At 43.8% G+C, this 24,551-nt stretch overlaps 2 protein-coding genes and 1 long non-coding RNA gene across 6 annotated transcripts in view; 1 reads left to right on the top strand and 2 right to left on the bottom strand.

Annotated features, from left to right (window-relative positions):
- Window positions 1–3,685: 3,685 nt before the first annotated feature.
- Window positions 3,686–5,928, bottom strand: HOXD1 (homeobox D1). Its single transcript, XM_027822936.3, has 2 exons — window positions 5,229–5,928; window positions 3,686–4,931 (listed from the first exon to the last, which is right to left on the bottom strand). Exons 1-2 carry the CDS (start codon window positions 5,818–5,820, stop codon window positions 4,612–4,614), a joined length of 912 nt encoding a protein of 303 aa, XP_027678737.1. The 5' UTR covers window positions 5,821–5,928; the 3' UTR covers window positions 3,686–4,611.
- A 93-nt stretch (window positions 5,929–6,021) lies between these two features.
- On the top strand, window positions 6,022–17,491 carry LOC119567320. The gene is made up of 2 exons (XR_005227292.2): window positions 6,022–6,222; window positions 17,013–17,491. It is a non-coding gene; the product is annotated as an uncharacterized LOC119567320 (long non-coding RNA).
- HOXD3 (homeobox D3) overlaps window positions 14,159–24,551 on the bottom strand; it is a 39,946-nt gene continuing 29,553 nt past the window's right edge. For all 4 annotated transcript variants that reach the window (XM_027822933.3, XM_007060515.4, XM_037912161.2 and 1 more), the window contains 2 exons: window positions 21,216–21,770; window positions 14,159–19,636 (listed from right to left, as the gene is read on the bottom strand). In XM_027822933.3, coding sequence (XP_027678734.2) covers window positions 18,888–19,636; window positions 21,216–21,711 — 1,245 coding nt within the window. In that variant the 5' untranslated portion in view covers window positions 21,712–21,770 and the 3' untranslated portion in view covers window positions 14,159–18,887. The remainder of the gene's footprint in view (window positions 19,637–21,215; window positions 21,771–24,551) is intronic.

Genomic DNA, 24,551 nt, shown 5'->3' with positions numbered 1-24,551 from the left:
TATTTTCCTAGTGTTTTAGTGAGTGATCAGCACAGGCTATGAACATTCATTTTTGGTGCCATTAATTTTATAAGAAGCTGTAAACATTTATTTTGGTTGCAATTAGTTTCATGCAGGTAATCCAATTACTATGTTTTTTTAATGGCAACCTAAGAAGTGAATCAGCTATTTACAGATAAATGGTAACATTATGCATCATAGAGGAAGTGTCTGTGCGTGTGTGTTTGTGTTTGTAAGTATGTGTAATTTGGGGCTTACAATCTCATTTTACTTTGCAAATGCAAGTAAAATACAATGCGTAACCTAACACTTCAATCTTGGGAGGTCACATCCCTCAAGTACTAAAGATACTTACACCATACTCATTGTCAAGAATCCCTGATGTGCCCCCAGCCCAGCCATCTGTCTTTCACCTCAACATTCAGCCTGAGATATCTGGTCTCTTTTTTACACTGTTTGGGAAAATTCTGTTTCCTGTGATCTCCCATCTGTGATCTCTCTATCTGTGTTAGCAACAATCAACAGAGCAGCCACTGGTGATGATTATGCTTGATGCTTCAGAGGAAGAGAAGTTCCAGTGAAAAGGGAAAGGCCTCTATTTCAACCTGATTCTGAAGGGCACCTTGGGAGGAAGATACAACATGGAGTAATAATCCATACAGGTTGCAACTTCACAGCCTATCTGACCAATCTAGTTCCCAGTCCTGGTTTGATTTCTACCTCTTGGACCTAAACAACAACAACAGCCATTTTTCTTCAAGGATGGGGCAGATTCAAGGTACGATTTGGCTTGCTTTTGGGCATCCAAGACATAATTGTGAACATTAACAACTTTCAGGGGATGTGTTCTGGGGCACAACAGTGTTAGCCATGCCACAGAGTATACTTGAAGGTAAAAATTAAAATGGAATTTTAAAATCAGCTGTTGGAATATTTATAGCCCTTTGCCAGCCACAAAAAGACATTTCAAGTGAGGTGTAGTGCTAATCACAGACCAGCAGACTGAACTTCTCTCTCCACAGAACTGGCATAACAGGAGAAGTGCTAGCTTCCCCATGCTACCTAGACAATGTACTTCAGCCCTCATCTGCAGAGCAATTCAGTCTCCAGGCTCATCAGCCCCTCAGCTCTCTGTCAAGATTATCAACAGAATGAAAAGTAGTGCCAGTTGTGATAGTGGTCATGTAATGTGGACAACTGCCAAATAGGAACCACAGTGAGACCACTACACCCATTTCACATAGGCCAGCGAGCTGCCAACAACAGACAATGACTGTTGGATCTAAGCTGGCTTCTACCCAGAAACCCTAAAGTCACAAATCCCCTGACATTCTTCCCCCTTTAAACTGGGATTTTATGTTTAACATCTATTTAGTTTCATTTTCTATTTTAAAATTCTGTTATGAGCTTATTCTGACTTCTCAACTAAACCTAGAAAGGCAGGAAATCAGTGTAAAATCCACCCTTTGAGATTTCCTTTGGCTCTGTTTTACCTTGCTCTTTATTTTACAAGCACTGACTTACAGAAATCAGATGAGAGAGATCAGCCTTGTTCACACTTGGATGAACTTCACTTGGCTGTTCCTCATTTTGAACTTGGAACTGCACAACAAAGAACCATCAATCCCATTGGTCTTTTGCACAAAGAGATGTCTGCAGGCAAACCAATCTTTCTGAACTTTAACAGTCAGAGGTTTTCAAATTTGATAAGATTTATTGTAAACTAATTTAATATGGGGCATTAATTTATCCATATGGTATAATCAAGAATCTGAGAACTAGAAGATAATATAAGAAACCAGATCAGGCTGCAAGTGCTGTGTGAGGCCTATGTATTTACCATTCTTGCCCAACGGCCCCTCGGAGAGGGCAGGAGGTAAGAATCAATCGGGCAAAACAGAGTAGAATGGAGCTTGTGATGCAACCCTACGGTTGGGACAAAGTAAACTCCAGGCCGCTTCCTAATGTCATTGCATTTGTTTAGTTTTGCCTGATAGCCTTTCTCTTCGGTACTGTGTTTATGTCTTTTCAAACATTTATTCGAACTACTGTACGGATTCTGGAGTAAGCCAGTCCCCTTTGGGAAAGCAAAGTAGGGATCCAGTAAATGCTACAGCCGTCCACTACACACCTGCATACATTCTTGCAATGGACCTGCGGAGAGCAGATAAGCTGCCAGGGGCACCTTTGTTTAAATGGGGACCTTTTAGACATATTGGTCTTTTTGGAGGTGGCAACAGATACCTTACAAAGGATCAAGTATTTTCTACTCTTCCTTGTCTGTCTCTTCTCTGTCTGAACTCTCTCTGACCCTGCTCTCCTTGGAGGTCTTTGGGTGGGATAAGAGCGGTCCACGCCCCTTTTAAAAGTTCAGTTAAAAATGAAATTAGGGGACCAAAACTTGCTGCACTCTCGCTAACTGCCAGTCCGGTCAGTGGTGATGTTGTGTGATCAACGCGAGCAGAATCTGGCCCTTGGATTCCTACACTGAGGCGAAAGGCTTTGAATGAGCCGGACTGCTAGGCAAGACACCATAACTTGGAGGAGATCAGATTTACTCCTCCCTCAAGGTGTAAATGTGAAGCCACCGGGTGTTTTCATACGTGTGTTTGAATGGGCAGGCGAGAGACTTTCAAATAGTTCCCTTTGGAAAAGGAAATATAGATCAGGGGTTCCGTGAAGTTGTTTCGCTTTGCATATGTGTAGATTTCAGATTTTTTTCAAGGCAGGGTGCATTGCCATATCAAAGACTTCTGGAGGAGAGACCGGAGGTCATTGAAAATGCGTCCAGGCCGGAGACCCTTTGAAATACCGACACATCACTGTGGGTCCTCTGTTGTTTTAACCGAGAGCTAATTAGCATTATGCGGTTGAAAGACAGATGGCCCCAATATATAAGAATAATATTGACAACATTACATTGAAAAGTGTGACGTCGTTTTCCAATCAGGTTATTTTTTATTTTTTTATTTCTCCATATTCTTAAAATCTGTGAGTTTTGGTTAAAAGAGATCTCCACAAAACTTATCCTGAATGTGTTCTGAGTTCACTATTGCTAGGGTTCTGCTTTTATACAAGTGATTGCTTTTGAGTGACTGACTTTTCAGTAGTCTTTTTTTATCAGGAGAGTATTATGCACATATTTCCAAGTGGTTTAGGCTTTTTTAAATAGGATTGTGATGTCCTGGGTAATTAAAATATTTCATCCATGTGGTTTGATACTAGGATGTTTTTCAAAGGTTTGTAGTTCAGTGATTTACTAGAAAAACAAGAGGAGATTCCCTAGCGTGAGTCTTACTCTTGGTTCCATTCGAGACTGAAGGTCATCCACTGAACTTCGGAAACAAGAACATGCACGTGTTCCTTTTTGCTTCAACTCTCTTTTGTGATTCTTGACTCTGGAAGTGTGAATTCGGCCCTTCGCGCCCCTTTGATGTGCGGGTACCCTACTGCGAACCACCCTAAAAGTTTTTTTTTTTTAATTAAAACTACCCTATTTGCAAATCACGCTTCTTTAGGCTTTTGCACTGTAAAGGTGGGAAACAGGCAATATGTGCCTCTTGTTTTCGTAATCACATTGCGTCAGAATCTTTTTTGTAAGCCCCTGACATCGGAAAAGGGACAAAAAGCATTGTATTTACTGTTATAACTTGTCAAACATACTAAAGCAAAATCTGACCCTGGCAGAAGGCATAAAGACAAGATAGCAATGATGCTATTACCGTTCACCAAAACTTTCCCACATCCATTTCACTTGAATCTGTTCTGTAGCTATGTATTAATTTTGACTAATTTTCAACGCTGGGTGATTGTGTATTTTATTTTTCAATAAAAACCAATAACCATGCTCTAGCACTTAATTAAATTCAGAATTATTCAAGACAAAGCCTGTTATTCACAAAATATAAATACAATACAAATCAGGACACCGCATTGAGCACTCGGAGTTTTGACATTTAACAGGTCAGTTAGTCCTTGATAGTACTGGAACTATATAAGTGGTGATTGTCTCCCGCCCCCCACCCCCCATTCAGGCACATTGAAAAGTAGGAGCAATTTAAAACACCTTGTAGTGCAAATGTTAAACTTCTCTGCCAGTGCAGAAACTCAACTGAACCAGCCAGTTTGCATCTTCTTTGGCTTTCTTACTAATAGCAGTAATCCTCCTTTAACTTATTTTCGTTGCATATATATTACTAAGCTGGAGGACTCTGCGTGGTCTTGTTTGACATTTTAAACAGACACAGGCACAGCGTGTGCCAGCTACTTGACCAAACAAGTCATAAGGCCAATGAGGAAATTAGCAGAGTGTTTTGACCGTCAGCTTTCCCTGATAGACCCATAAATAAAATGTAAACAAGTTGCAATAACGAGCAATTGTATATTGTTACAGTCCGGCATTAAAAAAAAAAATTAGCTACATCTAATTCCTTAGGTAGACACAGCCCAAATATTTCATTGGCAGTGATAGTCTTCGTGAAATGATTATTTTTTTTGGCTCGAGTTGTGCAGGATTAACACTGTAGCGATGTTTTATGCATTCTGTAAAGTGTCTGAAACGCGGCCTTCCTTTCCTCGCAAGTAGCTGTCACAACAGGGGCGCTGCCGCGATCAGCAGGAGTCTTTGGCAGGGGAGGAGGGTGCAGAATTCCTGCCTGGCTTGGCGGGGCTTTGCGCGGAGGGGGATGCGGCAGGTGAGGGGATCAGCAGCCCTTCTCTTTCCCGTTTCTTTTGTTTCATTCTTCTGTTTTGGAACCATATTTTCACTTGAGTGTCATTGAGGCGGAGCGAGTGCGCGATCTCGAGGCGGCGGGCCCGGGTGAGGTACTTATTGAAATGAAACTCCTTTTCCAGTTCTGTGAGCTGCTTGGTGCTGAAATGGGTCCGCACGGTGCTGGGGGGGCCATGCACCCCGTGGGCGGAGAGTTTGCCTGCAACACAAAACGTTTGTTCAGTAGCAGTGAGAGCCCTGGGCACAGCGCACGGGAGCCGGTTCTCTGGGCATTACGCCGGCTCCAAGGGCGAAGAGGTAACGCTTTGCATGAACGTCTCACGCGGGCGCCCGTTGCTCACGGGTATTTGAGGCGAGAGAAGGAAACAATAAGTGACCCTGCAAGCGATCACATCCTCGTTTCGCTCTTAGCGCTTAGGGCGCGCCGCTCTCCTCCTCCATAAGCGCTAAGAGCGAGCTGTGCCCATGCAGCCCCCTCGCCGAGGTTCACACTTACTTTTCTTGGGCGCATTTCTTTTCACTTTCATCCACTCGAAGGTGCCGAGCGCGCCCCCTGAGGCCGGAGAGGTGGGCTTGGGGTAGGTCCCCGGGGAGGGGGAGACGCTCTGGAAGCCCCCCGGCTGGACGCCAGGCGGTTCTTTGAGGCAGGGGTGGAAGTGGCTTTGCCCGGCCAAGGCGCTGTAACTCACCGGGAGCGGCGATCCGCTGCCGGAGAAGATGGAAGTTGCATAGCGCAGGTGGCCCCCGCCAGCGTCCTCCAGCTGGGCGCTGGCTCCGTAGGGCAGGGCGTAGCCTGAGCCCGGAGACAGGACGTTGAAGTCAGCAGCAGCTGGACCGGAGTCGTAAGCCCCCGCCAGAGCGCAGGCAGCAAAGCGGGAGGCCGCGGCTGGCAGCGGCTGCTGCGCAGGGCGCTGGGCCGGGCCGGGCGCAGTCCCTGCGCCTGGCACTAGCCGGCTGCCCAGGTACGCGCGCTCTCCGCCCAGGGGGCACGAGGGCTGCAGGGCGACGGCGCTGGGGTCTGCAGGGCAGAAGCTAGGCGGGGCGGGCAGGGCATCGCCGCGAGCCAGGTACTCCAGGTAGGAGTTCATGTCCTGGCGCGGCTCTGGGCCAGCGGCCGGGGGCGCGGGGCAGGAGCCCGCTGCTGCCCGCGGATGCTGCCCGGGCCGCTCTCTGGACCTGCCCTCCACCTCCAAGAGCCATCGCGGCGGCGGAGGTAAATATTGTCCTAATATAGAGCCAGAGGGCTGGCACGTGCCGCCCGGTGGCCAATCGTAGCCCTCCGTGGAGAGCCCACCTCAGGGATGCTGGGCGCTGCTGGCTGCCTTCTGCCCCGGCGCAAACTTCGCCAAGGGAGAAGCGGGCTGCGGCGAGCAGCACCCGGGAAACCTCGCAGCCCTGGTAAGGTCGAGGAGGCAGCGCCAGGCGTCGCCCTGAGCCGACCCGGGCTGCCCCCGCAGAGGTTCGGGGCCAGGGCCAGGAGGGAGCTGAAGGTGAGACTGGGAGGGAGGCGCTGGCCACTGGGCTTAGCTGGGAAGAGTGGGGTAAAGGCGGCTGGTGCTGGGGGTGCAGAACACACGCGGGCCTCTCCAGCGCGCCCCACGGACGTCTCCTGGTTTCATGTGGCCTGAGTCTTACCCATTGCCTGGCAAAACCGCTATAATCCTGATTGTGGTTATAGGGAGCCTGGCTCGGTACCGTCTGCAGTTTTAGTTCGGGAGGCAAAGGGGGCTGGCAGTTCCCTAAACTGAAATCCCAGTCACTTTGAGCCCTGCCAGGAGGCTTTCAAGTGCAAAGTAAATGCTCAGAAAGCTTTACTCCTACGTTAATGCACCTGGCCAAGCCTAGGTCGACTGTTCCAACTGTTTAGGTGGGATAGAACAGTAATGTTTTATGTATTTCAGTGAAAGGCGGAAGTTTCTTGTACGTTGTAGCGTATCATGTATTTTAGAGGTGTTCCTAGGTTTCCCTTTGCAGTTTAATCTAGCCTTGCTTGCAATAAATGGCGAAAACTGTCTTTTGCCAACTTTGGGGGAGCTCATCCTCAGCTGCACCTGTGTTTCCTCTCCGAGAGGATCTTCATATATGCAGATGAGTTTTTAAGAAATCCGAGGTTAAAATGCATCCGGAAGACAGTTCAGATCTGCAACTCACAGCAACTAATGGACCTGCTCCATCAGATAAGTGCTTTGTAGACTCTTGAAAGTGAATCCGAGGGCTCACAACGTTAATGGGCTCTCATGTTCCCCAGGGTGACACAATAGTGTTTACTGAGTGTTAATGACTGGCACAGAAATAAATAAAAGGAAACAGGAAAGAGATTAGAGTAAGTCTCACTGCTCTACCAAACTTTCTAACTTTGTAAACTTCATTTCCCTTTGGCAGAAGGGAATTAACCTCGTGGAGGGAAAGATTAGACTCCACAAGGCAAGTGATGGTGTTTTCCTAAAGTGTTACAATGAAAGTACTTCAAAATTTGACTCATTAACTATTGGGCTCTATTCCAATCCAAGTCTAGTAAACATGAAGTCACTACACGCTAAAAAGGCAAGTATTTTAAATATTCTGAGTACTCCTTGGAGTTCAAGACGCATGACAGAAAAGGTGGCACCTGTCATGTAGCCCATGGGAGGAAAGGGAACGGAGCTACGGTTTGAAGTTTTGAAATATGCTTCCTTCTCTATAAGAGAAATCTACAAAGTTCAGAGGCAGACCCTTAAAAGAGAGTGGGGAAGCACATTCATAATTCAGTCCTACTCTCACCCCAAATACAATAATACACTCTCCATTGGATACATACACCTCCCACCGAATACTCAGTTCTACCAAAGGTCCAGTCCTGTTTTCAGTTAAAAGGGTGCAGCTCCCACTGAAATCATGTAATCGAGGCAGAATCGGGCCCTATCTCAGCGATTTTTCATGGGTCTTAGAGTTAAGGGGTCATGCCTAAAACTGACCCCTTGCTTCTGACACAAATGATGATCTACTCCCCAAAGCAGCAGAACACCTGCAATTCCCATGAAGCAAAGTTGCAAACTTATCCTAGTGCTCTCAGTGGAAGTTGTAGACCCCAGGCCCAATCCTGCATTCCATACCTTGATGAAAGAACAGATTGCATTAAAGAAGGCAGGATGTGGGACATGGTCTTAGAGAAGGAAATTAGTAGGGCAGCACAAGTGAAGCATTTAATTTAATAATAAACAAGTTTTTAAGCTTAGGAACTTCTGTTGGACATTTTAGCCATTGCTTATGTCCACTGAAAAGCTTAGCCAACTTCAACCCTTCAAAATAAGGACTTTATTATTTCCTCTTCAATAAAAAGGAAAATTCCTGCGATTTGCAGCAACAACCCAAAGAGTTTGTCTCTTCCCCCCTCTCCCCAAAAGGCCCAGTATCCATTCACCTGAATGATTGGGTTTGTTCAGTAGCTGGCCATTCTAACAGTAGAACAGTTAGAGCTCTGCCCCATTCTCTCTCACAAACCTTTGCTTTTAAGCTTTCAACTCAATCACAGTTGGGGCTGAAATTTATTTATCAGTTTTGTCCTTTTCTAATGCACAGATGGCAGAAAAACAGAAGTGTTTTGGATGATATTTTTCCTAAGTCAACATTTTCTAAAATAAAATATTGCAGGGACACTGGACCACTATGTTGATCAACGTTTTTGTGGTGTAGTTAAATCAAGAGTTACTGCAGTTAGAAAAAACACAATTACGTTAAAAACCAACCAACCAAGTTTTTGGTTATTGTGAACACATTCGTGGATTAGATTTTCCCTGAATACCCACTGACAGTCCTCTTTTAACAGTTACAAACTATGTTGTCAGTGATTTACCATAATGAGAGTCTCATATTTCAGTTTGAAGCGGATCCAGCTATGAACTCGATCGTTATGAGCCGAGAAAAAAAAATGTATTTAACCAACTGAGGCCACCAGCTGATGTGTGGTCAGGAAATTTAGTTTTTGGCTTTGTGTCCATTCAAATCCAGACTGTGGTGACAATGAGGGTCAACACACCTGTCTGGTATAAACTTCCCAGACACAGTTCACTGAGATCAAAAGAGATTTTGGAAAAAGGCATTTTCATTGGAGTCGGAGGTGCTCCGCAGCTCCAAGCAAGCACGGGAGTTTCCTAAAAGGGGGTCGTCTGGAAAAGAATCCTGGGAAGTTCAGGGATGGAGAAGGGAATCTTACAGCTGGGGGAAAGGAAGTGTCCGTAGGGAGTGCTAGGGCGGCTAAGAGTGTGGATTTGGAAAGCCACTGGGCACACAGTTTCTGGCAGGCTTATTGAGTAGCTGGCACAGCCCAGAGAAGACCGTTTGGGTGAAGTCCTGGCATTTGTCCAGAATAGGTGGAATCTGGCCTTCAAGTGCGCCGTTGCGCCACCCACGCAGAGAACTAGTCTAAACCAAACTATGCTAGGTAAGGGTGGGAACAATGGCGCCAGTAGTCTTCTCAAACACAAGTCACGTAAAGGAATTCACTCCAAAGCCAAGATGAATTCATGAATAGTAACATAAAAAAAAGAAAGAATGACAAACCGTTGGAGTGAAGGCACATATGTAAAAAGCATTGGCACTGCTCAAGCACACCTCCACTAAAGTCAAAGGTAGCTTTCCCAAGGAGAGTCAGAGGACTTCAGAATTTGACCCATTTGTCCATTCTCCTTTTTTTCCCCCTCCAGGATGACTATTTGAATCCTTTTCTCCAGAGGAAAACTTACATTTTCCAGGTGCCAGCTGAAAGAAAAGTGCTTTCCTTGCCCTGTCATCCTTGATGGTTCCAATATCATAACCTATATTGACACTATTATTTAAGTGTGACCTAAAAAAGCGCTGAGGAAATTTTACACCACACTAGAGTAGATACAATAGATTCTCCATGAAATCTAGGAAGTGAAAGCCCTAGTCCAGATATGCACTTGGATTCTCCCAGCTTACTGTCTGATATTTTATTTTTACAGAAGTTGTTTATTAGAGACAGTTACTGATGGATCTAGATCTATACTGTGTCACACACATTCTCATTTGAAAATACTCTTGGGAATATGTTTTCAAGTGGCTCTCCAGAAAAACTGACCATATACATTTCATGAGGGGTAGATATGAAAAGCTGATGCTAAACATTTCAGCAGCATTTGCTGATATTCTGAATTGTTGTGGCCCTGGTGTACAAGCAGATTATAGGTTCCAGGCTGTGAAGGTTAATAGTGGTATTTGGAAAAACAAATTGAAACGCAGTGGAGGCGGTAGATTGTTTCGGAAAGTTTTGGATAAAGTAAGGACTACATTTGGACAACTGACATTAGCAAAGATGAAGTCATCCTAGTGGAATCCAAATTCAGCTCCAGGAAAAACATGGATGCCCTGTGAAGGCAGTTCACTTCTTCCGATTGAGGAAGTTGTATCAGTTCCCTCGGCTGACCTTCAGAGCCGTTTTGATAGGCTTTGGAGAGGATTTTTCCCCCCTGAATGTGACAGCTGACGGTGAAATGGGGAGATTAACGGAGAACCTCTCACGCATAGATGGAAAATCTGTCTTCAGAAACTATCCTGTTATGCATAAATAGGGAAAGTCCCAGTAATTCTCATCAGTGTCACTGAAATAAGACCTGGGCTGGTGACTCGGAGTCTTTGCTTTCCTTCATCATGTTACATGGACTTTATAAACATCTGTAGGAAAGATTAAGTGGGGCAAGTCCTGGGAACCAATGGCTTAATGACATGGGAGAGTCCTGTTAGTGGAGTGCTAAGAAGCACACCTGCCCTGTAGCACCCCTGCTAGCCAAGCATGACTCTGTAGCACCTACTTTGGTTTACCCTTTCTAGGGCTCCTTAAATAAACTCCACTACTCCAGAGGCCTTAAGACACTCCCCTACTGAATCTGTTTATATTACTGTTCACACCAACACTAAATCCTGGGGCTTCTCCCCTACACCCAGATGGGAAACCTCCATTCTCCAGCCTTCCCACCCAACCTCTTTCCCCCCTGTTGTCTCAACGCAGACTAGGGTTTCTCCTCTTTCCCCCAGAGGGGATCCAAGCCTTCGAGCTACACCCATGTTCTTCACTGCTTTGGGAAGCCACTCCCAGCCTACCTGGTTGGTATATTTCGGTCCCTGAAAGGCCAGACTCTCCTACCGCCTTCTATTCGCTATAGCCCTAGAGAAGACTTCGAACACTCTACAACTTCATTGTACCACGCAGTTCTCCTCTCCTATTTCCTTCTACTGTCTTCATTTTTTTCGCCCCCACGCCCCTTCCCCCTTTATAAGGCCCAGGTGCTTTCCCTTAAGCCCAATTGGACAGCAGATAACCAGTCACAGGTGCACTCGACTCCCCTCCCTTTTAAAGGTAACAGGTCACCCTGTGACAGTGAGATAATGCAAAAATCTCACTTTACAATGGTCAGCTAACACACACACACACACACACACACACACACAAATACAAATTTATTGGATTGTTCCTACATTGACAAATTCCTTTATTTTATTTTATTTTATGTTAAAGAAACGCCACAAAGTACTTTAGGCTGATCAGAGCCAAACCCCGGTGTAGATTTGTGGGACTCCCTGCCCTGAAGCAATAGCACAGAGCCTGTACCTCTAGGAAAGATTTTTTTTAAATTACTCTTAACAGCTACGGTTATTTTCAAGTCCAGTTACAATTTTTCCACCAGGGAGCTTGCGAGGCAAAACTAGAATTAATTAATTAATTGACTAATTAAGCGTTTTCACTTCTGTACATGAATGTGAGCCCCTTAATTAAGTACCCAAAAGTTTGGGGGTTTTATTAAGGAAAACGTTTTAATGAAATCGTGTGTGCTGAATCCTTCTGGCTGAATTCCAGATTTGTTTTTATAGGTGAGATGGGGGGCAGGAAAATATGAGCCAATGAAGATGTTCTCAGAGCTGTCGCTTAGAGCGGTGGCTCTCAATCTTTCCAGTCTACTGTACCTCCAAGTTTCGCCTCATTTCAAAACTACTTGTTTATAAAATCAGACATAAAATACAAAAGTGTCACAGCACACTATCACTGAAAAATGTCTTACTTTTGCATTTTACCTTATTATTATTAAATAAATCAATTGGAATATAAATATTGTACTTACATTTCAGTGTATAGTATATGGATAGGTATAAACAAGTCACTGTCTGCATTAAATTTTAGTTTGTAGGGACTTCACTCATGCTTTTCATGTGGCCTGTTGAAAAACTAGGCAAATATCTAGATGAGTGGATGTACCCCCTGGAAGACCTCTCTGTACCCCTGCCTGAGAATCACTGACTTAGAGGTTCATAGAACCTATAATGGCTTTGAATCGAAATAAAGTAGACAAAGCCCATCTTGCTTATCCTGGGCATACTTGTGTATTGCCTTCAGGGGCAAGATTACCGGGGGGAGGAGGGGTCACCAAGTCTGAGGAGGCTGTTATCCCGACCACAGGGTCACTTTTTGCATTTCGTTTTTTGTCACTAAAGGATTCAGTTGCATCCTCCCTGCTGGAAGCTGAATGCCGAGCGTCAGCCCGTGAATATTAGATTGCGGTGTTCTGAGCTTCGGTTTCTGTCTCCTCCGGCTGCGGTTTCTGGTTGAATCCCAGCTGGCCCAGACTCGAGCTGAAGTAGGAGGAACCGCTGTCGAGTGAAAAGTGCACATTGTGTGATTGATGAACTCTTAATAGAACCAATCCCCCCTTCCTCCCCCGCCAGTCCCGCTCCCAGCAAGGACCACAGCCTGCCCACTGCAACTGCTCGCTTGGTAATGGAGAGTTGTTGTCTGTTCAGTGATTAACTTGATATCTAGTCTCCAGAAGTGCCAGGGGCCAACGTAACTCTGGGCGAGCCCATCTCCCGACTTTTAAAAATATAGGTTGTGGGTTCATAAATATATAATAGCACGTGGTCCTAGAGCCAACCAACACGGCCCGCTAATTGTACACGTAGAAGAAACCGGCTTTTCGTGCCGCCTGCCTGCCACCGAGCTATTGTTCCTAGCGAGGGATTTCCAACGGTCCCTTGGATAGACCCAGCGTTACTGCAGTTCTTCTGAGACTATAGAGTATTTGCGGTGGCTTTCATTGTGTCTTATTATTGGCAGTCTTTGGAAATATAAAGAGACAGGAACTAAAATTGAGTGTCCTTGTCTCTTCTTCTTCTTCCAGCTTTTATTTAACTGCTCAGACATCTTTCTTTACCAGCAAGAGCCAAGTTAGTCTGTGGCAGAATTTGAACCAGAAGGCAGAATTTCAACAATTTGCATATTGCAGAATGTGGATCAGCCAGGGCCAAATCATGCTTGAGCTCAGCAGATTGAGTGGAGCTATTAGCATAAATCCGGAGAGCAAGATTGGGCCCTAACAGTGACCCTTTTTTTGCTATATGTTCCTTTGTTCTTGTTTAATTCTCGCTGAATTAACTTTTGCTCATGAATCTACCTTCCAATCAATGTCAGATGGTTTCCTTGGTTTTCCACCGGGCTGACTGAGTGCAAGGAAGTCTGCTTTGTGCGCTGGTTTATTACTTACAAACAATTCACTACCGGGGTTTTAAAATTAGCCCCCTCTCTTTAGCCCCTTCTACATCAATAACTTTTGCAGGGTTTTACAGCGGTTTACATGCCAGCTCTGCAACCCTGACCTTATTGGCACACTCTTAATAGACAGATTTTTAAGACTGTTTGTTTGGCAGGGTTGTCTCCCTCCAGCTTCCTCTTTATGTCGCTGCTGTGCAAATGATTTGATATTTATTTTACCCTGATCCCTCCTGCTATTTTAACTCCATTCGCCAAAACTTGCCACGTCCATCCCTCAGACCTGAGTCCCTGCCAAATCTGCTGTAGCCTTTTCAGAGGGTTGCGAAGTCTGTTCCAGCATCAGAGGAGCCCGTTCCAACAGTCCACGGGGCCTTAGCATTGAAAAGGAACGGCAGCTTGCAAGCCAGAGAGTGTGCAAACATAATGCGGGAGTGGCAGGACGGCTTTGAAAAGCCAGGGCTTTCAAATCTGGAGAGCTCCCGCCAGTTTTAGTGTGAGGCTGTTACTGATGCGTTCTTCTAACGAGCAAGCTAGGGAGCTAATCATAAATACATCGGAAGGAGACTCAGAGTATGATGAACCCTGCAACTGTAGACATTTTAGTGATGTTTCTAAAACAGATACAAGCGTCAGACACCGGTTATAAAATCATCTGGGGGGAAATAAGGTTCCCCGCCTCACCTATATGAGATAACTGTTTCATGCATTATTTCTTTTTCTACGGGCTTGCATTGTATTTTCCTACTGACCATTTTAAGATGCACTACCAAATACAAACAGAAAGAAAGGGTTTCCAGAAGAAGAGGAGCACGTGATAGACAGGATACCGGGATATAAAGAATACCACTTCCACATTTATTTCCAAACAACAAATTACAGGAATTGTGCCTCTAAAATATTAAAGTAAACGACGTAGAGCTATTAGCACAGAGATTATGACAAAGTCCCCAGCCAAAAGGTTGGATATACACATAGGTATTTCTCCGAGCTTTGTCAAATACAGATAGGTCATGTGGTCATTTACAGAAATTTTAGTCTCCAGAATTTTTCTCTAACCCTCACCCCGTCCCCCAACCGAGAGGACATTTAAACTAACTAGCTGCTTTCCAGGGCTTTGCAGAAAACTCTGCTGCTTTTGCAAGGGTCCTTCTGTTGAATGGGAGCTGTGCAGGAGCCGTATCAAGTGGGACGAAGGGAATAACGCTTAGTGAAGGTGGTCAGTAGACATGCTAAATATCTTGCAGAGTGACTGGTTATTACCAGCCCGTAGAGCCTCAGACACCAATTCTTTCTCTGGTATAAATTATCTTTGCGGGGGGAGAGGGAATTGATCTTTACAGTCCCTACATTCAAAGGCATTTGCTGGTAACGCACAAAGGGTATCTGTCTTTATTTTTCCATGATATGGTTTAAAGGCAGGTTCTCGTTCTCTTTTACCTTGTTCTGTGGATGCTAATGGAGTTTTCGGGGTCTAACTGGATGGTTGTGTATCAGAATAGTACAAACTAGTTACGTGTGCTCCGTGATCGTTCTCCTGTAGCTTTGTGGCCATCAGGACTCTGAGCAGTCTTTGTACCGATAGAAAATATTATTACAGCGAAAAGAGCATTGAGCATAATAAGTGATGATAAGCACCAGTCCAGCCTTTAAATCAGCCTCAGCATACAGGAATATCCCATTCAGTTCAGTGTTTCTATGACCACTGAGGTCGCCTAACTACAGTGCATCCGATGAAGTGAGCTGTAGCTCACGAAAGCTTATGCTCAAATAAATTGGTTAGTCTCTAAGCTGCCACAGTACTCCTTTTCTTTTTGCGAATACAGACTAACACGGCTGTTACTCTGAAACCTAACTACAGTGTGTAATTCAAAAACAAAAACAAAAAAACCACCCAGGGAGGAGGTACTTCAAGGTGTAATTTCGGAGTTCTTTTTCCAGTGCACAGCTCCGTTTGAAATGGTAAATAATAAGTGGGTTATACTGGACAGAAGGTTACCTGCTTCTTACATCAAAAATAAAGGAGCTTTTTAGGTCCCATTTATTGACTTCAGTGGGGCCAGGATTTCCCCCGGTGAGTGGACTAGGATCTGGCTCTAAACCTTTTACTTTAGTTTATTACTAATCACAAGAGGTCTCCACAATCAAAACGCTTAAATAGAGGTCACATTGTTCCGTCAGCTCCACACTAAATATCTTCCTTTAGCAGGAATTAATCCCTATCAAATTAATCGCCCCCCTTCGCTCAATGAATAACCCAGCAGAGATAGCAGGCACAGTCACTGATTAGGTTCGGGTTATTTGTTTAAAACTCTCAGTTTCTCTGGTTGTTATTTTGAATGCCATTTTTAATCAAACAAATAAACAGCAAGCGCTATTATAATAAACTCATTGGGGCCTGATCCAAAGGCAAGTGAAGTCAATGGGAGTCGTTCCATCGACTTCAATGGGCTTCGGGTCAGACTTTAAGTAGCCTGACATACAACGAAGCCATCTTTGTCTCTTTCTCAGTAGCACGTCAGAAGGGGTTGTTTGGCCCCGCTTAGAAATGAATTTTCAGGGCTGATGAATTGTCTGTGACTGTCACTGTACCAGGCGTTATTGAAATGATGCCGACAGGAATTGAAAGACCAACTTCAGCCTTCCTGACCTGGTTTGCTGCTCTTAGGCTATTGGTTTCGCGGGGGGGTTGGGAGGGGGGTTCATTCCTGGAAATGAATGAAGGTTTGGAGCCTCACACAGCTCAGCCCTTGCACTCGTGTTTTGTTTCATTTAGGTTACCATGGCTCAGAAAACTAATTGCAGGCTCAAAGGGAACTGAATGCATGTTGAAAGTGAAAGCGGGTTGTATAATTTATGAAGGTTTAAACTGCGGGCCAAGGAAAAGGAGGGCTTATGCCAAAGTGTCTCTCTCTTAGATTGCTGGTGCTTGTACAAACACTGTAAAAATGCCAACACTTTAGACAAGGTAACATTACTTCCCATAATTAGGTTGTGACCATGGGGTTCTATCGCAGTTGCATCAGATTTGCCTCTACCAGAATAAACCAGAAGAAACGGAATTTATTTATCACATGACCCCTCTCCCACCTCACCTCCCACACACGACAGTCAGAACATTCGGAGAAAGAGATTTGCAAGCTTTGCCCCCAGGACATACAAAGATATGATATACCAGTGCTCACCGGTAACATTATGTTTTTATTCTAAAGCAATTTCTTCAATCCCCTTTTTTTTAAGGGGAAGTGTATTTATAATAATTTCCCTGGTTACATGAATTTTAAATGAACTAATAATAATATAACCCAGCCCAGACACTATGTGAAGTCTAGCCCATAAAACATTAAACAGTAGACAACACTTGGATTGTAGACACCCGCAGACTCAGACGATGAACGTTGAGTAACATAAGATACTATAAAATGCCAACTGGAATACACTGATTATGCATTTTTTATTTATAGGCGGATGACGTGAAATATACTTTAGCTTGAAGAACATAAAACTAATCTACATGTACCAGTTCAGTTTTTGATCTATTCCCTGCAAACTGTAACACAAAGCGTTGGATCTGTATAATTCACGAATAAAGTTCATTACTATTTATTTTATTGATTATTTATTTAAAATATTAATAGCTTAACTCTGACGAAATAATCGATGTGTGTGTCATAGAAAACAATGGTAGGTCTCGAAGTGGTTAAAATATGTCTTCGCTCAAAGTAGTTTATTCTGTTTTGTTTACAGATCTACAACACGTATATTCAAATCTGCTGGGGTAAAAGTTGAAACTTAACAAAAGGATACACTTCTTTTCTCAGCGTAACGTGACATTTTAAAAACAACACAGAGGGAAAACTAAATAATATTTCGAAGCATTGCTGTCCAGCGAAACACAACGATCAGAAAATAAAGATTTCCCTTGTTGACCAGAACGCTCGGAGTTAAATATTTCTCACACTAGGAATTCCAGGTCTTGTCATCAGGGGATGGCGCAGGGGCGGCAGTTACTTGTCAAACTAAAAAGTGATGCGTCGGGACGATTTTGCTGGGAATACAGAAGATGTGAATCTTAACTGAGCATTTTTAAAGGCGGTAAGAATAACGTCTTCCTGGAAGGACATGTCTGGTTACTAACCTTGCTAATACCATTTCTACGTTTACAAAATCGTTGTAAATCCGGCAAGAGATTAAACACCGTTATGTAAATAAAAAGGAGGAAACAAGATGTTTGTTCCTTTTATGAAATATTCTGTTAATGGCAGTAAGATTTGTTTTCACAAGGAATGTATCAGTGTCTGCTACAGAAGATTACGCGGATGGAGATAACTTTCCTAACTGAAAGCTATTGTGGAATAGTTTGTTTACCTACTACTGTACCTCAGTTTCTACACTTAGCGGCTTCCTTTCATTTGTATATATTTGATTGTCAATTTTCTTTCATTTTTTTTAAATGCGCGAAATTAAGCTCGGGCTTCCAATGATGTCTAAAAAAATTGATTTATGGTTAATATAAAGACAACAGTATAAATAACAAAGGAGACGGGCAGCTGCAGCTCGGATTGCTATGGAAACCCTAATTAAATTATCACTATTAGACGGTTTCTATTTTTTTTTTGTTTTGTTTTTGCATTCTAAGCTTTTTCTATTTCAGATAGTTAGAATGTAATACCAACAAAATAGCCCACCGAATTAATGTGTGCAAGAGATAGCGAATCAATAAATAAATGCCAACCTCTCGGAGGTTTTTGTATGTAGAAGTTTATCAGAAACAAAATGGCCGAGTGTTCCGCTTTGCAGCTTGCATTATTAAAACAGACACACTTCCAACTTTAAAAAGTGGCTTATTTTTTAAATCTAAATAGATGTTCAAACGGCCCCAGACAATTTGAAATAAATACACTTTATAAAAATGCATAAGGGCTATTTGTGTGATGCCACAGTTTGTTTTACTCTATTAAAGACTTACAGTCTTAATTAATCCTTACATAAACTACAAACACCAGCCACTGTTACAACTGTTCAAAACTACTCTCTCAACTAGTTCAGACCAAATATACTAAATAGGTGAAATGCAATAGTCACCAGGGACCTGAATCAATCTCCCGAAGTTATGGTGAATAAATTCTACAAATATCCACATAAATACAGTAAGACGAGGATAAATAATCAGTGATACAAAAAAAAAAGTCTCGCTTAAAACAATAAATACATATCATTTAGTCCAATGCAATCCTTACATTACTGAAGAATTCATAAATTAACTTCTCTGAAATAAGTTTATATGCAGGCAAGATCCCATCGTTCACAATTGGTCTAAAAACACCTCAGCATGACGCGCTGCTACCACTAATTGATCTATAAGACTTACCTTCAAGTACATCATTACCAGATTATTAGCCCCTTGGTTTGCAGTATATTGCACTGTCATGCTTTAAACAGCTATAAAAGAAAGGATCCTTTTCATTGACTTATTTAGAGTCGCAAAAAAAGAATGTGGCTGTTAGGGGAGAGAAATCCACTAATACCGTTGGCGCTCAGAGGAAAGTAACACTGTAACGTCAGAAAAGTGAGGTAATTTAAACGTGAGTACATTTCGCTCCCTCAATCCGTCCCGGTCCACTACAGATGCGTTAGTTTGGGTGCTTCCTGAATCCTTCCCTGAGATGTGTGGTGAGAAGTAAGATCTGTGTATGTAGGATGAGGGTCACAAGGTCCATGGTGATGGTTGCCTGGGATCTGAGCAGCGCAGCTGTAGTCCACGCTAGCAGATGAAGGATGAGAAAGATGGCCGATATTGAACATTGGGCCAGGAGCTGGCATGGAATCAACAAAATTACCTCCGACATAAACGGGGCTGCCCTGCAGATTGGGATTGGCAAAGCCGCCGCTGCTTTGCATGGTGTGATGGTCATACTCTGCTCCCGGGTACCGTTTCTGCTGGGGTAAGCAGCTGCTGAGAGGTGCTGTGTAAGCAGCCAGGCCATACATGTTTTGCTGTGATTTGGCAAAGGATGTTGGCGAAGGAGCATCATAGCTAAGACTATTTACAGTTGGAAGCTGGCTGGAATATCCTACGTGATTTGGGCCACTTAAGGGTGGACTTCGGTCAGGGGACTGTCCTACAGGAGAGTGCATGATCCCTTTGGCTTTCTGGTCTTTTTTGTACTTCATTCTCCTGTTCTGGAACCAGATCTTTATCTGGCGCTCCGTCAGGTTCAGAAGATTGGCCATTTCCACCCTGCGTGGGCGGCAGAGATAGCGGTTGAAATGAAACTCCTTCTCCAGCTCCACCAGCTGCGCGCTGGTATAGGCGGTGCGGACTCGCTTGGAAGCCGGGCCGGGGGGACTTTTATCTTCGCAGTTGTCTCCTGCCGAAGGAAGAGAAACAAAGAAAGGGTGATTCTTGTATAGACCCTGACACAGCAGCCCGCTAAGGACGGGCCAGTGCTCTAAAGATCGTTCTGTACAAACCAAACCAGCACAAGCCACTCTCCCAGTTCCGACGAGGTAAATGACCCGGGTCTTGTCAGGAACTGGAGCTGTGTGCCTGTCCTGTCCATGCAGACTCAGTCACTCCGAACCTGTGCCAGTGGTTTGACTAGAAACGGATCAAATCCCGTGTACTTTGGTTTTGCTTTCCCCTGCTCTCTTCCAAGGGTGTATATTTACCACACCGATGCGTAGTTGATGTAACATGGCCCTTCAGATATTACCAAACTGGAATTCAAAGTAAAATGAGACTTAATGGGCAGAGTACTGACCGTTTTAAGGGAAAGAGTGTGTCAGAGATTGCTGATGATTTCAGTATAACCCCCTTTCATATCACATTAATTAACGATGAGCTACACACTATTCCAGCTTTTGATAAGTATGCCCTGAGTATGAGCACCCTGAGGTACCCTTCAGAGAGACTTTGGTGGCATCATATCCAAGTCTCTCTGTCCACGGGTCTCTCTCTCTCTCTCTCTCTTTTTTACTAGACCCAACTCCCGATCCTGTTCCCAATTTGCACAACGTCAAAACTCGTATTGCTTCAAATGGGAGCAAGCCAGGCTACTTTACCCGGATACTTAATCCGAATTCTTTATCTGGATTCCGAAGCACCAGAGGCGGGGGAAGTCATTAGTAATTAGCAATAGTGGATAATAAAAGGGGTGAAAGTAAATTAGACATTGGGGGGTTTCTGAATAGTCTCAATTTAGCTGAATGGAGAAAGAGGGGGAGGGATGAGGGGTCCCCCTTTCTTTTATCCCAAACCAGAGCAAAGGCCAAATGGCAGGATTTTAAACCAGCAGAACTGCTAGCAAGAGTAAAACAGACGGGGGATTGGCTTTATCGCTTTCAAATCAGAAGAGATGCTCCCGTTACTGGAAAAAAGATTGGGGACCTTTCCAGGGTATGAGTGTTAGGAGTACGTGGTTTTCAGTGCTTGTGCCGTCTACATTTCTAAAGGCTCCGTACTAGAAGCCATTTCGGAGTCAGGGAGAAAGGACAGATTGAAGCGTTTAGACGGAGGGCGAGGAAATGCTGTTTTCCTCTGCACGTCAGACGGGCTCGAATGGCCAGCAGGACTGTAAACCATAAGTCCAGTGGCCTCTCCCTGGAGCACTGCATCGCCTCCCCGAAAAGCCTCGATCAAAGCGCAGGGGACCGAAGCATCCCGCGAACTCGCGTTCTAATGGACAGAGTCGTTATTTACAGTGAAACAGGCCCCCAGCTGCAGAGGACTTGGCTTAGGAGCCCCTCACTCAACTATGCCAGAAGCCACAGAGTCGAGCACGTCAAAGGTTTTAGGGGCACTCTCTCCCAGTGCTTCATTGGCCCCTCTGCCTCGCTGGGGAGGGGCTCTGGCCAGGCTGATCAGTGTGCTGCTTAGCAGAACCAGGGACAGCTGGACTTGAGGGGGACGTGAAGGGGTGACCCCAGGGAGGGGAGCGTGTCGGGTACCTGAAGCGGCGCAGGTGTTTTTCTGCTTGGAGTTCTGCCGGGACTCTTTCATCCAGGGGAAGATCTGTTTGCTAATGGTGGCCGTGGAAGAGCTGGAGGAATTGGGGCCGCCTTTGGTTTTTTTCGGGGGGGCCGCACTGGTGGGGTTCGGTGGGGAGGAAGGCGGCAGCGCAGGCGGCTGCTGCTGCTCGCCTATACCCGGGGGCTGACTGCCTGCTTGGCTGCCGCCGTTGGTCCGCATGCAGCTGCCATTCAGCTCGCTGCTCTTGTGGGTTGGGGCTCGGATGGGAGCCGAGCTCTGGATGGAGCAGGCGGAGCTCGGGTAGTCTGTGTCCAGGGCGGCTTGTGTATAAGGCTGGTGGGCCGAGCTGTAGCTGTAGGCGTCGGCTTTGCTGTACGTGTAGCCCCCGAAGAGCCCCGAGTTATCGTAGTAAGCGGTTTTCTGCATCTTTCTCTCTGGGATCACCAAGGCCTGGGGACCCTGCTCAGATAACATTGACTAGGTCCCAGCGGCTCACGTGGTCGGCCTGGGCCACTCACTGCCTAGGAAGCCACCTATGGGGAAACAGCGAGAGACAAAAGAAACTTTAATTGAGAAGAACTGGTGTGATTTCGTAGACTTTTAAGGCCAGAAGGAACTATCCTGATCATCTAGTCTGTCCTCCTGCACATGGCAGGCCACAGAACCTCACCCACCCACTCCTGTAACAGGCCCATCATCTCTGGCTGAATAATGAAATCCTCAAATGTTGATTTAAAGATTTCAAGTTACAGAGAATCAGCCTTTTACTCCAGTTCAAACCAGCAAGTGACCACCGCCCCACATGCAGAGGAAGGCTGTAAAACCCTCCCTAGTATCAGGAAGGCAGACATCTCCTTTAGCCACACACACCCCTTACAAACACACTCCCTCACATGCTTACATAGAGACTCACATACACGAACTCATTCACCCATCCTATACTTTGACACTCAGACACGCTAAGATTTGGCTAGTATACAGATTCCTTTCAGACCCTTCATCTGTAAATTGCACACGCTTTCCTTTCAGATCTTTTATCTTCAAGAAAGAGGGAGACTATGGATTAACTTGATTGAGAAGCTACGCTGAACATAAAATGGGTGAAAAATACATTAAATACTTTTTAAAAGAATCCTAATCTAGTTGAATAGTCAGACAGATGCCTCAAAGTCTTTGAGGAGTTTCCTTTTTTCTCTCTAACCAAAAAGCATAGATCAAATCACCTAAGTGAAGGGATGAGCATTGGGCCCCATCTCTTTAAAATCTGAACAGATCCTCTGATAATGGCGGATATAATGTGCGAACAATCGCCCAGACTTTAGGAACACATTTCAGGATGTGTTTAATTTCCTCTTGTTCTAGTTTTTTTAAACTTTGAACTGACGCTTAATACGTTTACCTCAATACACCTGAACCATTAAAAATAAATGTGTTAGGCTTTCAGTGAAAATTGTGAGGTTACATTGTCCCCCAGTATCATTCTAGTATAACTTTAGAGCGTTTAAAAATCCCAGATGTACGGAAATGAATTAACTACTGTATTTCTTTAGTGTATTATATCTATACAATTTTCCTTCCCTGTGTTTCCCAGAATGTGTGCTAAAACCACATTTACCTCTCTCTCTCTCTCTCTCTTTCTCTCTCTTTTGTTTTTCCGGCTGCACTGTCATATTATCATTTATTTTGTTATCATATATGTGTGTATGTTTATCCATAATATGCATGATTGGTGACCCTCCTATACCATTTTGGTATAAAGATTAACCCACCTCCCTACTTTCCCTCCCTCCTTTTTTTTCTGGGCACGCAGGCGCAAAAGTGTGAAAGAGCCCCAGATGACATGATGGATTGAACCCGAATTAGAACCTGAAAAAAATAGAAAATTCCATCTCTATTGTAAATTCTGCCTCTTTTTTCCTTGAAAGATTCCTAGGAAGTTAAAGTATAACTAACACCATTCAGTAACTTAAGTTTGCACTATAAAGAAAAACGCTTAGGTCAACTACCCTATCTTAACTCTTTGATTAATTTTACCCTGCTCAAAATCTTTCACCCAACGTTTCTTGTTAGTTCTTGTCAATCGAATCAATCTGAGACCATTTATATGGTTTGGCTTTCATTACAAACCATGTTTTGTTTATGTACTAGCATGCAAAACTTATTTCAGATTTCAGTATTTTCCTATCAAACTGCTTGGTCTGGAAAATGTAGCCAAATGAAAAGTTTTCCATATAATCAATATTTTTACTCGGATACAAAAGCTATATACAATTTGTTGAATGTAAATCTGTATTTTATAGCTTACAAGATGGGAACTAACACGTAGTTTTGATAAATGGTATAATATGGCTGATACAACTTCTCTACTGTTACCTTTAGTATTTTTATGCTTCTTTTAAAATTGCATCTTTTATCCCGTCTAGCAAAATAAAGTACGGAATATTTCACCTGACAATGTAGCCTGTATTTGAGAAAATCTCAGGCGTCTCTCTTTAGTGTATAAACGTATTAACATATTACAGGAAAGTGGTTCTAAAATATTAAAGCAGTCTCTGTTAATTGTTATTCTTCAGTCAATATTTATGCAAAGCTTTAGTAATATGTTACCTTTAATTTTATTTGTCTGCTGCTTCCGCAATAGTAATTGCTATAACTAAGTAGCATTGGCATTCTTTCTAAAAGTTACCATAATATCTATTCTGAACTAAAATAACGAAAATTCGAGGTCACTTTAAATTGTTTATCCTGCCATCTGATCTTAAATACAGCTTCACCAGAGGAGTTCTTTTCTTTCATCAACATGGGCTGATAACTCTTTGGGAAGCTGGTAGGGGCAGAAAACCTGCGGCTTCGCCCCAACCCCATCCTGAAGAATGCAGTAACCAGAGGCCTAAGAAGTAATAAGCGAAGATTATTGTGAGTGCTAAGAAAATACAACGATCCAGACTAGGCTATCTATGGTTTGACTGTCTTTCATAATTTACTTTTTGCAAATAATCCACTCAATTAATAATTTTCTACCTTTATCATTTACATTTTCAGGCATAGTCTGGACTGAAGCATTTTGTTAACACAACACAGCATTGTGCCTATTCTTTTATATACAAAATAAAATATAGTCTCCAAAAGAATACACAGAATCTTAAGAAACAATGTTACTGAAAAACTGTTAAAAGCCTTATTTCTCTTCTGAAATACCAACTACTTGTGAACTCTGCTTGAACCTAAAAAGGAGGCAATGGGCCATAAATCACACGGACAATGCTCAACTGTTTGGTGGCTCATCTTTTAGATCTTTTTTTTTTTTTTAAATC

Source organism: Chelonia mydas, chromosome 11 (genome assembly GCF_015237465.2).
Source record: "Chelonia mydas isolate rCheMyd1 chromosome 11, rCheMyd1.pri.v2, whole genome shotgun sequence".
NCBI classification, from domain to species: domain Eukaryota; kingdom Metazoa; phylum Chordata; order Testudines; family Cheloniidae; genus Chelonia; species Chelonia mydas.
This window is presented reverse-complemented; position numbering and strand designations above follow the sequence as displayed.

Bases quoted from the DNA above. Each gene is read 5' to 3' on its own strand.
- HOXD1 (XM_027822936.3), bottom strand. From the start codon at position 5,820: ATGAACTCCTACCTGGAGTACCTGGCTCGCGGCGATGCCCTGCCCGCC. The intron at 4,932-5,228 runs GTAAGTGTGAAC...TTTGTGTTGCAG, and splicing joins AAGAAATGCGCCCAAGAAAA to GCAAACTCTCCGCCCACGGG.